The sequence below is a fragment of the Thalassophryne amazonica genome, chromosome 16 (genome assembly GCF_902500255.1).
Source record: "Thalassophryne amazonica chromosome 16, fThaAma1.1, whole genome shotgun sequence".
In the NCBI taxonomy this organism is placed as follows: Eukaryota; Metazoa; Chordata; class Actinopteri; order Batrachoidiformes; family Batrachoididae; genus Thalassophryne; species Thalassophryne amazonica.
In genome coordinates, this window is record NC_047118.1 from 21006689 (window position 1) to 21022369 (window position 15681).

The 15681-nt window shown below is 40.2% G+C and overlaps 1 protein-coding gene across 6 annotated transcripts in view; it reads left to right on the forward strand.

Annotated features, from left to right (window-relative positions):
* The window catches only part of adgrl1a (adhesion G protein-coupled receptor L1a), a 381665-nt gene that overhangs the window by 323970 nt on the left and 42014 nt on the right, over positions 1-15681 (forward strand). For all 6 annotated transcript variants that reach the window (XM_034190600.1, XM_034190603.1, XM_034190604.1 and 3 more), the window contains 6 exons: positions 7851-8031; positions 8121-8243; positions 9831-10045; positions 11976-12146; positions 12615-12824; positions 15380-15600. In XM_034190600.1, the coding sequence (XP_034046491.1) occupies positions 7851-8031; positions 8121-8243; positions 9831-10045; positions 11976-12146; positions 12615-12824; positions 15380-15600 (1121 nt within the window). The remainder of the gene's footprint in view (positions 1-7850; positions 8032-8120; positions 8244-9830; positions 10046-11975; positions 12147-12614; positions 12825-15379; positions 15601-15681) is intronic.

A 15681-nucleotide genomic window follows, 5' to 3' on the forward strand; every position in this document is an offset into this window, starting at 1 on the left:
GCGTTTGGAGAAAATATCATTTGAAGATAGTGCGAAAGGCACCAGTTTGTGTTACTACACCCTTCTGTGCTTTTTCAATATTTGTGCAATATCTCTGGTTGTGAGAAAACTGTAATCTAATATCATGAAAAGGCCTTGTTGTATGTTGCACTGTAATGATGAAATGCTGCACTCTGCAGCATGCTTTTTGTGTGTCTGGACCCATCTGCAGTATAGTGTAATATGACACCACATCTTCTGATCTGTGTTGGTGCAAGATGAATGTAAAGGCTGCTGTGTTGTATGGAGCATCATTTTAGCTCCATCTTTTCCTTTTCCAGTGGATAGAACGCGTTCTGATGCTAAATTCATTTTATTAACAGCATTGTTCTTTATTCCACACAGCAGTCAATCCTTCATTTTGAAAGGCCTGAGCAAGAGAATTACACGATTCATCAAGCAGGCTACTCCAATAAATTGGATAGCTGATAAAACCATCAAAATTGCCATTAAATGAATTGTAAGTGTGAAATAGAATGGTAATATGTCTGACATAGCATAGTAATAAACATAGTGCAGAAGAGTGGGGATTTTCTAGGAAATTAGAGTGGAATAGGAATGATTTTCTACTTTGAAGTGGTGAATATGGGAACACTTCAGAATAAGGTGAGTTGTTACTCTCAAAGAGACCAGCTTTTCAAGATTGGTTCCAAAATATGGTGAAATAGGAAAGTATTCACAGCGCTTCACTTTTTCCACATTTTATGTTACAGCCTAATTCCAAAATGTAGTAAATTAATTTTTCCCCCTCAAGATTCTACACACAACACCCCATAATGACAACATAATTTTTTTTTTGCATATTTATTAAAAATAATAATAATAAAAAAGAAATCACATTTACATAAGAATTTTGTTTCTCATGGTCTGAGAGTCCTTCAGGTGCCTTTCAGTAAACTTCAGGTGAGCTGCCATGTGCCTTTTACTAAGGCGTGGCTTCCATCTGGCCACTCTACCATACAGGCCTGATTGGTGGATTGCTGCAGAGACAGTTCTGGAAGGTTCTCCTCTCGCCACAGAGGAATGCTGGCGCTCTGACAGAGTGACCATCAGGTTCTTGGTCACCTCCCTGACTAAGGCCCTTCTCCACAATCCCTCAGTTTACATGGTTGACCAGCTCTAGGAAGAGTCCTGGTGCTCAGTTTGTGCTCTGATATCAACTGAATTTACCCCAGGTGGATTCCAATAAAGCTGTAGGAACATCTCAAGGATGATCAGTGGAAACAGGATGTACCCGAGCTCAATTTTGAGCTTCATGGCAAAGACTGTAAATACTTATGTACATTTTTTTTATTATTTTAGTTAAATACGTTTTCAAACATCTAAAAAAAAACTTTTTTCACATTGTCATTATGTGATATTGTGTGTAAAAGTTTGAGGGGAAAAAAGAAGTTTATCCGTTTAAGAATAAGGTAAGAAACATACATTAAATCATTAAAACATACATTTAAATAAATTAATTAGAAATACAATTTAAAACTAAGCCTCACTGGGGCCGAAAGTCAAGGAGAAAAAATAGGATTTTAAATTAACTTTAAAAGTGGGCAGTGAAGGGTCCTCTCTAACATGCAAGGCCAAGCTGTTCCACAGTTTAGGAACAAAAATAGAGAAAGCCCTCACTCTTAACCTGAATTAGTTGAGTTTACTAGAAAATTGTGTGGAAACCCGTTGCCTTAAACCACTTTAGTTTTTACACAAGCTAAAACTAATCAGGTTAAGTTGTATTAACAAATCACAGTAGTAGTTGCTACTCAAAATCATTAGTTCACATAAATGGTTTCTCATTGGTGTATAAAATAACTATGTTAAGTTAAACATACGTAAACATATAACAAATAACATAATAAACATTATTAATCAATAGTTAAAACAATTTCTTAATATAAGTAATGTCTTCTCTTGTAATTTAATTAACTACTCCATCTTTATTTTGAGATTATAATGCATTGTTTCAACAAATGTGTATGGAAGGAAAGGAATTAAAGAATACTGTGGCGAGTGGTGTGGAAGAACAAGACGCTCTGAGCTTTTCTGTACTCTGCCGCAAGGAGGTGCCGTTTTATTTGCAACCCCAACAACACAGAAAATGGTGGAAAGCATCAAACGCAATACACTTTTCACTTATGGTGGCAACAGATACTTAACTAAACTTGACTAACTCAACTGAACTATTGAACACAATAAATCAGTAACACTAACCACACTATTAAACTAACATGAAACACATTAACACTTAAAACTCTCAAAACCCTGTACTCCCATGATGCACTGCAACATAACAGTTCACAGTCTTAGCAACCGGCCCGGCGATTGCTACAATACATTTAAATGTTCCAAAGACTTTTATTTAAAAAAATATTACGAAGGAAAAGTAAAAACAGGAAAAAATGCATTAAAACTGTACTGTAAAAAATGTGACAAATGTTTACTAAAAAAAGGCAACAAAGTGACACATAATATAAATGAACAGATTTTAAGTTCTACAATTTTGTTTAAAAAGTATTTAATACATTAACTAAACCTAAACAAAAAAATTAAGTGCATGTTAAAAAAAGCAACAGTTGAAATGTGTTTGATTTAGTAATAGCACACCAAATGATGAGTTATATTGCCAAAAAATAACTTCAGTTTAGCTAACATGTTCTCACTGGACCACTCTTTGGGCGAAACTAATTTCCAGAAAGTTATCAACAAATAACTAACTTGAAGCCTACATTCCATTTTCTTTAAGTCAGTGTTTCTTTCAAAAACTCACAGCCAAGTGTACACTGCGTACAGCGGAGAGAAAAAAAAGAAGCAGCAGCACTTAAACACTAAGCTATTTTCAATGAATCGTCTTTTGAGCAGAAAGTTATGTGTTGCTCTCAAAATCCACAGGTTTTGAATTTGAGCACAGCAAGCCATGAGCAGAAGCAGCAGGATGACTGGAGCCTTCACACTTGACATGGTTGCTAGGTAGAATTTAAAATGGGCCCCTCCCCTCCCTTACAGAAACTTGAGACAAAAGGTTAACTCTGCTTAACATGATCATTGCACCGAAAATTTCAGTTGAATAGTGCAATCAACTAATTTAGTTTAGTAATGAGAATGCTTTTTTACAAAACACGAAAGAATAATTAATGATAACTCAGAAATTTAAGTTAAAACAAAATCTGGGTTAAGAGTGCTGTCCCCTCTGAGCTTCCTTCTGGATTTTGGTACTTCCAGGAGCAGCTGGTCATCTGACCTGAGAGACGGAGATGATAAAGCTTGGACAGGTAAGGCGGGGCAACACTGTGAAGAGATTTAAAAACAAACATTAGAATTTTAAAATGAACCCTAAAATTTACAGGCAGCCAATGAAGTGAGGCCAGCAGGACAATGACCGTAAGCACACAGCCAAGATATCAAAGGAGTGGCTTTGGGACAACTCTGTGATTGTCCTTGAGTGGCCCAACCAGAGCCCAGACCTGAATCCGATTGAACATCTCTGGAGAGATCTGAAAATGGCTGTGCACCGACACTCCCCATCCAACCTGATGGAGCTTGAGATGTTCTCTGATAGGTGCGCCAAGCTTGTGGCATCATATTCAAGAAGACTTGAGGCTGTAATTGCTGCCAAAGTGTATCAACAAAGTGCTGAGAAACATATGATTTCTTTTTTTTTTTTTAAATAGATTTGTAAAAATTTCAAAAAACCTTTTTCATGTTGTCATTATGGGATATAGTGAGTACATTTTTTAGGGGGAAAAAATGAATTTACTCTATTTTGGAATAAGGCTGTAACATAACATGTTGAAAATGTGAAAGGCTGTGACTGCTTCCCAGATGAACTGAATCTTTATTCAAGAACAGACAAAGGTTATTCCCTGTCTTTATTCAAGAGTGTGGTATTTCAGTTTGAGAGCATGATTGATTCATTTCTGTCATTCTGTCAGACCCTCAATACTTTTCATTCAGATCTTTTTCTTCTTCCATTATGGTAGTTAAACCATGTTCTTGCCTTCATTAAGAATTTGTATGTGAGGTCCATCTCAAAGGGCATTTGAAGCAGCTGCATCTTACTTGCTTGGCACATGCACAGTGGTCAGTGAGGGATCTTCACATGAAACAGTGGGTGAAACAGGTGTTTACGCTTGTGGAGCATGGGAGGCCAGGCTGATATATGACCATATGATTGAAGCTGTTGGTGTGGATTGAGCTTTCCCTAGATGTTCCCTAGTGACATGGCTAGGAACCTGAAACTGATTGGGGTTGGATGTGTTTGTGACTTACATGGAACGAAAGGATTACTGAGTCACCTACATAATATCTGTTGATATATTGACTGTTATAGCATTGTATGTTTATGTATAGTATGTTTGTGTTTTTATTATTAACATTCACTATACATAGGGTGAGAAGCTCATTCATTCGTAAGGGGCTTTCAGTTCAGCTGCTGCTCCATCACATTGAAAGGTGGTTCAGGGATCTGGGAAGGATGTCTCCTGGGTGCCTCCCTAGGGAGGTGTTCTAGACATGTCCAGCTGGAAGGAGGCCCCGGGGAAGACCCAGGACTAGGTGAAGAGCTTTGATCTCTATGCCTCGGGATCCCACAGTCAGAGGTGGTTAATATGGCTCGGGAAAGGGAAGTTAGGGGCCCCTTATTACTGGAGCTGTTGCCCCCGTGACCCAATCCCAGATAAGTGGTTGAAGATGATAAGTTTATTATGCAAACTGGGAAGGCTGTCAAACTGAATTGGCCATTTTGGGATCAAGAAATTTCAAGGAATCTGAGTCTGAATCAGAATACAGTGGTATGTAAAGGTTTGGGCACCCCTGATGATTTCCATGATTTTCCTTTATAAATCATTGGTTGTTTGGATCAGCAATTTCAGTTAAATATATCATATAGCAGACAAACACAGTGATATTTGAAAAGTGAAATTAATTTTATAGGATTTACAGAAACTGTGCAATAATTATTTAAACAAAATTAGGCAGGTGCATAAATTTGGGCACCCCAACAGAAAAAAATACATCAATATTTAGTAGATCCTCCTTTTGCAGAAATAACAGCCTCTAAATGCTTCCTGTAGTTTCCAATGAGAGTCTGGATTCTTGGTTGAAGGTATTTTGGGCTGTTCTTCTTTACAAAACATCTCAGGTTTGTTGGGTTCTGAGCATGGACAACCCGCTTAAAATCACACCACAGATTTTCAATAATATTCAGGTCTTGCGGACTGAGATGGCCATTCCAGAACACTGTACTTGTTCCTCTGCATGAATGCCTTAGTAGATTTTGAGCAGTGTTTAGGGTCATTGTCTTGTTGAAAGATCCAGCCCCGGGGCAACTACAATTTTGTCACTGACTCATGAACATTGTTCTCAAGAATCTGCTGATTGACTGGAATCCATGTGACCCTCAACTTTAACAAGATTCCCAGTACCTACACTGGCCACACAGCCACACAGCATGAAGGAACCACCTCCAAATTTTACTGTAGGTAGCAAGCATTTTTCTTGGAATGTTGAGTTCTTTTTCAGCCATTCATACCGCCTCTTGTTATGTCCAAACAACTCAATTTTAGTTTCATCAGTCCACAGCACCTTATTCCAAAATGAAGCTGGCTTGTCCAAATGTGCTTTAGCATACCTCCAGTGACTCTGTTTGTGGCGTGTACACAGAAAAGACTTCCTCTGCATTACAGCATCATACAGCACCTCTTTGTGCAAAGTGTGCTGTATAGTTGAACGATGCATAGAGACATTATCTGCAGCAAGATCATGTTGTAGGTCTTTGGAGCAGATCTGTGGGTTGACTATGACTGTTCTCACCATCCTTTGCTTCAGCTTATCTGAGATTTTTCTTGGCCTGCCACTTTGGGCCTTACCTAGTACTGTGCCTGCGGTCTTCCATTTCCTCACTATGTTCCTCAGAGTGAAATCTGACATCTGAAATCTCTGAGATAGCTTTTTTGTATCCTTCCTCTTGTGAAAGTGTCATGACACGGACCCACAACAGGGGGCGTAAATGAACGGACAATGGATAAGCCAAAAGTAACAATTTAATGTTGTGAATCACACAACGACGTACAGACAATAACAATATAGTGACTGTCAATCATACACCAGGTGACGTGTGGGCAGGCTCGACGATAGAAGATGCCTGGCGAGAGAAGAGCCGGATCCACACAGCTTCCACTGCCAACGGAGCTGAAGAACACCGGAGCCACCAAGCCCTGCGCCCCAGGTGGCCGCTGTCTTCAGCAGTCAGACCCGGTACTGCTGGCAGAGAACAGAGACAGTCCTGATGAGTGTGAGGTCGCACACTCAGTAATCCCACAGTCTGTCTTCAGTAAGGAGGGAGCAACTCCACCTCCAATCACACACTCATGCAGCTCCTGTCTAACCACTTATCTGGTTGGAGTGTGAAGCGAAGCCGTCGCTGATCACACTTTACGCCAATCCCACAGATAAGGAAACGCCACAGGAAAACGGCTGCAAAGAAGAAGTTCAGACTATTACACAATGTTTTGAGTCAGCAGAGAAAATTACCTGAATGGTAGCTGATTTCTCGGCGGGGAGGTGGAGTTGCAGTCCGGCCTTTAAGGTGGTGGTGATGATGATCACTCCCGGTTGCTATGACACCCTCTTGTGCTTGAAGCCCGCACTTCAAGCAGGGCGCCATCTGGTGGTGGTGGGCCAGCAGTACCTCCTCTTCAGTGGCCCACACAACACCTTCCCCTAAACCATGATATTGAACAATCCTTGTTTTCAAGTCATTTGAGAGTTGTTTAGGGGCTCCCATGTTGCCACTCATTAGAAGAGATGCAAAGAGGGGAAACATTTGCAAATGGCCACCTTAAATACCCTTTATCATGATTGGATTAACTTGTGTAAGAGGTCAAGGGTCAATGAGCTTACCAAAACAATTTTGTGTTCCAATAATTAGTGCTAAATGTATTCAAATCAATAAAATGACAAGGGTGCCCAAATTTATGCACCTGCTTAATTTTGCTTAAATAATTATTGCACACTTTCTGTAAATACTAGAAACTTTATTTCACTTCTTAAATATCAGTGTGTTCATCTGCTATATGATATATTTAACTGAAATTTCTGATCCAGACAACCAATGATTTATAAAGAAAAATCCTGAAAATTATCAGGGATGTCCAAATGTTTGCATATAACTGTATATACAATGTTCAACTTGTGTGGAATGACTTCATGGACAGCTCTTATTGGAATGACGGTGGCTATACACTGAATATATGCTGACTGTATTGGAACTTTCTCAAACTCAGGTGGGAACATTAAATAAGTGGCAGATTGAGTTGAAACAGGTGGAATTTTCTTAAAACGAAAATGAGAGTAATCTCTTGTGACACATTCAGCATCATTTGGTAAAACCCCTACATTGCATCAATGGATGATATGGATTTGTCCTTTTTTTACTTTTTGGCAGGTGGAGCTGGGGATGTGGTGCATATCCACTTATGGCAATTGCACTCATACTAACATTTGCTCATCTCAATGGTTACTGAGATTACTGGTTACTGAGTACTGAGTAAATTTTGTTATTTTGAGTGTGACCACCTTGGTTTCTGACAAAGTATTCCTTTAGAACTTATATAAAGTTGTATCTTGCAAATAATGTCCAACCAAAATTAACACTAATAGTTCAGTCGTTCCTTGTATGTCATGACATCCTCAGATCATGCATGGATGGGCACTTGCTTCCAGATTTGTGAATAGTTGTCCTTCTTTCCATTTTTGTCTTGTTAAATGTAATAAATGATCTTTCCCCAAAAAGTACATTCACAAACTCCTCCTCTCGCATGTGCCAGGCGGTGGTGCAAACAGTAGACAATTTGCTGCGTCCTGAAGCTTTGGAGTCATGGCAGGACATGAACAGCACAGAGCAGGCCCACACTGCCACCATGCTGCTGGACGTCCTTGAGAAAGGAGCATTCCTGCTCGCCAACAACATGTATGGCAATCGCTTTTCAGACCGTGCCCCCAGCATTGGTAAGATGCCAGTATGAACTGTGTTATGGTCAAGTGTGTTGTTGAGTGGAAGTCAGGGTGGAAGACATTCTCTTTGCTGTCTTCAACAGATCTTGAGGTGCATGTTCTCAATACAGAGATGGACCTGCAGAATTTATCCTTCCCACAGAACTACGCCAGCGACAGCACCATTCATCTGTCAGCCTCCACAATCAAACAGTACAGCCGCAACGGTCAGCCCCACCTCCCTGTCTTAGTCCTGGGCCACACCGCCATGACTACAAACAACATGACAGCAAATCACACTGGTCTGAACAGTCCACTGACTACAATCCAAAGAAAGTGCATCACGTTGTAGGCCATCGTCCTGATTGGACGTATTCAATTGTACTTGGACAAAGTCGGCCCTTGTCACACCTGTGTGAAAAATCACACAATGGTATCATTTGTCTTGCTGTTATTTAGCAGACTGTAATGCCGTTTTTAGTCATGTGACTATACAAATAATGTGACTTTTGGCAGTTTTCTGAAATGACAAATGGCAGATATGTGGATAGAAGACAGCAAACACATTTGTAAGTATGTGGGAACAGCGGCCCTGCTTGCATACTCTAAGGCATATTCTAATTGTGGGTCTGTCCACAAAGCAAATTTACGCATTTTGTAGTGGACACAAATTGCTTCTCATAGGTTTTCTAGTAGTCTAGTAGGTTTTGTTTTTATGCAAACTGCTTCCTGTTGGATCAGGCTTACGTTGCCAGATCACCAAAAGCCCGGCTAGTGTGAAATGTTAACGTCGTGCGTAAAAAAGAAGCACAATTTCTTTACGACTCCTTTCAGCAGTTAAGTCTTTGTCGCGTCTTTAGTGGCTGCGATTGTGTGCCCCCCCCTTTATCCTGTCTGATCCTCACCTAAAACAATAAAATAAATAACAGGAATACAATGTGCAGCTCTGTCTGTCATGCTACAGTTTGCATTTTTATGCAATCTTAAAGCAATCTGCATGCAGTTGACTAAGTTATTGGTTCATAATAATAGGCTAATCAGATTAGCAAAAGCGCTGAGACAATTTCTTTTCTTGATGGTTTCTTAACAGCACTCTTAATAGAATAGCTGGAGAGGCGTGCAGATTACAATCAGCCTCAGTCTGGCACAGCAATCTCAGCACTCCCTTTCTCTCTCATCCCTGTTTCATTCCTTTGACCCCCCCTCTCTCTCATCTCTCTCATCTCTCTCATTTTTAAGACCGTCACCCCTCCCACCCCCTTTCCATTCCTCCTCTCAATGGCCGCTCGCACCTCACCCCCTTTACCGCCGCCGCCACCCTTTTCTGTTTTCTCTCACTGCTCGGCTCTGCAGCGGGAACGAGATTAGAATGATTGAAACAAACGCACATGAAATATTCATATGAAATAATAAGAGATCTGTGAATGCTTGAGGGATGAATGTTCCATTGCCCTCCACATTAAATCTCACTCTCTTCCACCAGTCAAAATGAAAGAGTCCTTACCAACATTCTAACCTTCACTAACTCTCTCTCTCTGTCTTCCTCTCTCGTCTTCTCGCTCCCACAGCCTCTCTTTTCTCTCTTTCTCTGTCATTCTTTCTGCCATTACAATATTATGCTCTTATTTTCTCTATTTGGTCTTTTTTTTTTGTCATCACAATCTATTCTCCTAACCCTCGCCCTCCATTGTTCTGTGTGTATTTCCCTTTTCACATAGCATCTGTTGTTGTTTTTTTTTTTAATTGCTCCCCTCAATGCTTCTTGTCTTCAGTTGCTCACATTTTGAAGAAAAAATTTCTCTCTCCTTGCACAGGTCAGGTGAAGGTTGTGTTTGTGCTCTATAAGAACTTGGGGTCCTTTCTTTCCACTGAAAACGCAACAGTGAAGATGGAAGTGGAGGAGGGGCCAAGTCATAATCGGAAACGCCTGGCGGTGAACTCCCACGTCATCGCCGCCTCCATCAATAAGGAGTCGAGTCGAGTGTTCCTCACCGACCCGGTGGTCTTCACACTCAAACATCTGGAGGTAACTTAAGTTGCTCCTCATCACACTATTTCCAGAGATCGACTGATATATTATTGGTTGGCCGAAAATATCGGCCGATATGAGCATTTTACAAACATATTGGCAGTGGTGGGCACAGTTCTGATAATCCGATAACAGATAATTATCGAAGATAATGTTTTCATTATCGGATTATCTTTTTAGATAACTTTAAAAACCATTATCGGACCAATTATCTTCCGATTAACTTTTGTCCGATAGCTTTTAGATCGATAAACAAAGCTTAACAGCGACAAGCATTTCTAAAATTTAAAATCAGTTCAGCATCTACCTGTTAAAAGTTTTGTAACAGATATACGATATACGTACAGTTATACCCTCTGCAAACAGAAGAGAGCTGCTTTTATAAAAGCGTCTCTATCTTCTACAGACAAAGGAGAAGTAACGCACGTTTTACAACATCATAAAACGTGTGCACATTCTCTCCACATGCAAAACATTTTGCAATGACACTTCCAGAGCTCCGTAAAAATGCCTGTTTTTACAAATAAAAAAATTAACACCAACACATGACAGACGTCACATTAACGTGTTGGTTTACATAATGAATGACTGAACCAATCAGTGTTTAGCAGAGGCACTTTTACCCAGAATCCTTTGCGATTTGTCTGTGTTTGTTACAAAACCTCAGAATTAGTGCATTATTCAACATTAAAAGATATATGCTATATTTTAACTTTTACAAATGACAGAATTGACATTAATGGAGTTATTCTATCGGTATTAATGTTATTTATAAATCAAAACCATAAGTCAGCATGACTTTATTTTTCAAGACCTCCACCTGACCAGAGTGTTGTAATTGATAGACAGCTGACTTTATGGCTGCTCTCAGGGTGCCTCTGTAGTAAACAAGATCTTCCAGCAGGGGCAGAATGTTCAAAGACAAAAGCGTGGTCTCAGTGTGTGGGTCTGTTGTTACTTTTAATATTAGTAGAAGTTATTGTGGCATTAAAACTTAAATTTGTTTTACTAGTAGTTGCAAGTATACCAGAGACAATATTGGAATTTATCTGTTATCGGTTATCTGTAACTTCCGATACATTTTTGGGTGGTTTATTGTTTTAGCTTTATCGAATATAACTTTTCAGTTATCTGATTATCTGTTATCGAAGTTAATTTTTTGGTTATCTGTGCCCACCACTGCATACTGGTAACGGTGTCATTTTTGTTTATATGAAAATTTTTATTTTACAAACAAACTGGTGGAAATGGTGTCATTATGTAGTCTGTCCAGCAGAGGGTGCTCCAACAGCATTGTTTACAGTTCTATCAAGCATGGCTGGGACCCCATCACCCCTTGTTCACATTAGCTACAAGAGACCAGCTGTCATTAATTTTTCAGCAGAGTGGGCATTTAACAGTGGCAAGAAACAAATGGTCAATATGCTGCCAATTAGGCAAATAGACAAAAAGTCAAGAGTGATGCGACAGGGCAACTGCCAATCCAAGTGAAGGCAGTGTGACTGTAGTGTGGTGTATGTTGTTTGATTGTTATATTTAATTATAATTATTTTATATTGTATTCATTATTATTTATAAAAATGCTTGTGTTTAAACTGCAAAGCATCAAGCCTCAGTTATATTTTATTGAGGATTTATTTCATTCATTTAAAAGAAAAACAGAAAAGCAAAATTAACAAAACATTACAAACCATTGATTCTTAATGGTTTATTGATTCTTAATGGAATATTTCTTTGTCATTAGTCTTTGATAACGAAATGTTAGGACTCATTGACATTTTTTTGTATGTATCAGCAGACATATCGGTACACATTTTTTACTGTATCGATCCCCAATACATCCATATCAGTGAGGCGCTATTTACCTGTTTCACCACATCTGGAGGCATTTTTGCTCAACCTTCTTTTCTCTCTCTTTGTGCCACAGCTGGAGAACTTTTATAGCCCCAACTGCTCCTTCTGGAACTACTCCGAGCGCTCCATGACGGGCCAGTGGTCATCCCAGGGCTGCAGACTGCTGGAAACAAATGGCACCCACACCACCTGTTCCTGCAGCCACCTCACCAACTTCGCCATAATTATGGCTCACCATGAAACCGATGTGAGCAAACAGGGGACACAGGCGAGCGCGCGGTTACAAAAAGCAGAGTAATTTATGCCGGCATGCATTCACTCAGGCATTCGCATTTAAGCACGCACTCGTGCACATTAATGTACCTTCTCAAGGCTGACAAGCTCTTTGTTGTGAATTTTCTCTTTTTCCTTCTTTTGGTTGACATTTGAAGATGCATCACTTACAAATTCACATCCTGCTTCTTCATCTGACATTCACATGAATTTGAATGTCATGTATTTTATTCAGGGTATCTTGTCTGTACACTTTAGTGCCTTGCATATATTTACAAATATTAAATAAAGCAATGTTTTTTCTCCCCTCCCCATTCCTTTTCTCTATCCTGGAATGCATCCATCTTTCACCCTCTATTTCTGTGTTATTATTCTCTTTTTTTCTCTCCATTCATCACATCATTCACCTCCCACTTTTGTCGACTGGACACATGTACATCAGTACCCAGGGCGAATGCATGAGCTGATCCTGTTTGTGATCACCTGGGTGGGCATTGTTATCTCCCTGGTGTGTCTGGCTATCTGCATTTCCACTTTCTGCTTCCTGCGAGGTCTGCAGACCGACCGCAACACCATCCACAAGAACCTCTGCATCAACCTCTTCATTGCTGAACTACTCTTCCTCATCGGCATTGACAAGACACAGTACCATGTGAGTGTGTACCCAAATGTGTCTCACAGAGGGTGTTATGTTTCAGTGCTGAGTTTGTTTCTTAATTATTATATACGTAACTAAAAAAGGGGAACTGTTCAAGGATAATTTTGGACGCTACTCTCAGAAATCATCAAAAGACAATGATTGTTCTTGGACCATTTTTCAGTGTATTCCTCCGTATCTTCAGTGTTCTTTATGCACCAATTTCTGCTGTGGCATTCATGTCTCTGGGTCCTCGACCTTTGAGATTAAGAGACACCGGGAGGAGCTTATGGAGCCATGAGATAGCTGGACAGAGGTGTTTTACTTTGCCAGTATCTTTGAGGTAGAGTGAAGGTTCAAGTCTTTAGGGTCCTTGTGATTTCTGTCTAACTGCATGGTTGTGAGTTTTGGATTCTAACCAGTGACCTTAGGTAACAAACTGGATGTCTTTGGTACTTGGTCCCTTTGGAGGATCCTCGGACACCACTGGAAGTACTACATGACAAACGCATTGTTACTTAGGAACACTCAGAGTATTAGAAGGTTAGCCTAAAAACAACAAAACAAACAAACAAGCACTATGCTGTGACCACCACCACCATCTCATATCCTAACCCAGCAGGGGTATTGGTACTCCTGGGTGTATATGAACTGTCCCCACTTTGTATGTGAGAAGTTTTCAAGCCCTTCACCAAAGGACCAAAGAGGTACTGGATCCCTTCAGAGGATCCTTGGGTACCACTAGAATGACTTTGTGTCACTTAGCTTGATCAAGATGCACTTGCATTGTAAGGAAAAGTCAGTAATGGCATTTTGACCATGTGTATGTGCATGATCAAGCATCCAGGTGCTGTGTCATGTTTCTTTGTGCATGATCCGTCACCCAGGTGCCTCACTGGTGACAACCACAGTGGTTCCAGAAGGCCAAATGGACGCCCATGCTTCACCTAGCTTCGAGAGATAGATGCCTACTTTTGAGATGTTTGAATGGACTGGTTGTCTGCTTGAGTGATTGACATCCAGGACCCAAGAAAGTACTGTGGTGCATTGGATGTGGCAATACATGGCACTGGAGCATGCTCCCAGACCTGACCTGATCCACCTATCTTCTAGCCTCTTCGGATCACATCTTAACCCTCTAAATGCCCCTCAGTAGTTTGGATTACATCATCTCTTCAGAAATGGTTACCACATAGGATTTCTGTTTGGGAGACCGGTACAGTCAATATCACATGAGCCAGGGTGTAAGGCACCATTTGAAGAAACAGTAGATTGCTTCACCACATGTGCTGAGAATTGTTTTGGACCAACAACAAATCCACTGGCAGCTTTCGTCGCAATTTCTTGATTGCTTCTATCAACTGTTGCAGCTCTGGCAGCTGAGCTGTGATTTGATACACTGATTTTAGATATATCTGCTGACTTTACAGAAGCCTCAACAGCACAAAAATGAAAATGTTACAGTTGTTATATGTGGAACAATATAGGCTTGATAATAATAGTCTTAATCTTTTATTCCTCCTGTTTTTTAGGTGAGGCTGTGAACTTTCCAAATGACCCTTGTATTACTTGGCTTTTGCTTTTGCCTTGGTAGCTACGATATTTTCAGGAGTATGTCGCATCCGAGTATAAGTCATACTTTTTTCATATATTTGCTCCCTTTTTTGCATTGTTGTATTGTACCTTCTATTATCGGCATTTATTCTTTTATTATGAGTATATTTTGTTTAGTGACTTGATTCCTGTGAAAGTCTTATATAAATGGCAGAGGTGGGAGGAAGTCACTGTCAAGTCATTCTCAAGTCATCAATCTGCAAGTCAAGTCTCAAGTCAGCTTGCAAACAATTGATCGTCATTATGACTTGACTTGTGACTTGCTGATTCATGACTTGAAGGTGACTTGATGGTGATTTCGTCCCACCTGTGATAAATAGTCATTATAATTATTATTATTAATAACAAGTGTTTGATTTTTCGGTGTATAATCCACACCTGAGTATGTCGTAGGACCCCTCAAACTAGTTAAAAAAAGCACAACTTATACTCTGGACAATATCTTAAGAATGCATGACTTGATTTTGGATAGGATCAAGGTCAGATGTCAAGGTCACATTTCTGGCCCTTTACAGAAACGAGTTGAGATATTTTATTTTTGTGAACTTGACTGTTTAAAACATTTTCTGTTCCATGTCTGACAGGCACACTCAGCATTTTTGTTCAAGTTCTTCGAAGTTATTAAAATCTGAGCTGATGATGATAGTAATAACAGCTGACACAATTTTTTTTTTCGTTGAATGCTGACTCTGAAATTATCACTGTAAATGAAGCAGTGTCGTTAAAGGACTCCATAAAAAGTTAGTGCACTGATTTGCTACTTAATAAAGTCACCAAGGGGGCAACTCTTAATTTTCCCTCTGCGAAAGTCCAGCGGTACGACCGACACTGACTCTGCTCTGTCCTCTCCTGTTTTTCACTTTTATGTGACTGTACCGTTCCTCCTTCCTTTGCCTTAATGTTTTCCTTCCTTCTCTTTTTCTCCTCTCTTCTCCCGGCCTGGCCGCTGTCCTCAGATTGCCTGTCCCATCTTTGCTGGTCTTCTCCATTTCTTCTTCTTGGCTGCCTTCTCCTGGATGTGTCTGGAGGGTGTTCAGCTCTATCTCATGCTGATGGAGGTGTTTGAGAGCGAATACTCCCGCAAAAAGTACTACTATTTGTGCGGATACTGCTTCCCCGCCCTGGTGGTCGGCATCTCTGCAGCCATAGACTACAGGAGCTATGGGACCAAGAAGGCGTACGTGTGAAGACAGGCCTTTTGCACCTGCAAATTGAGAAGTAGGATAATGCCAGTCCCTCAGCTGTAAATGTAGTACAT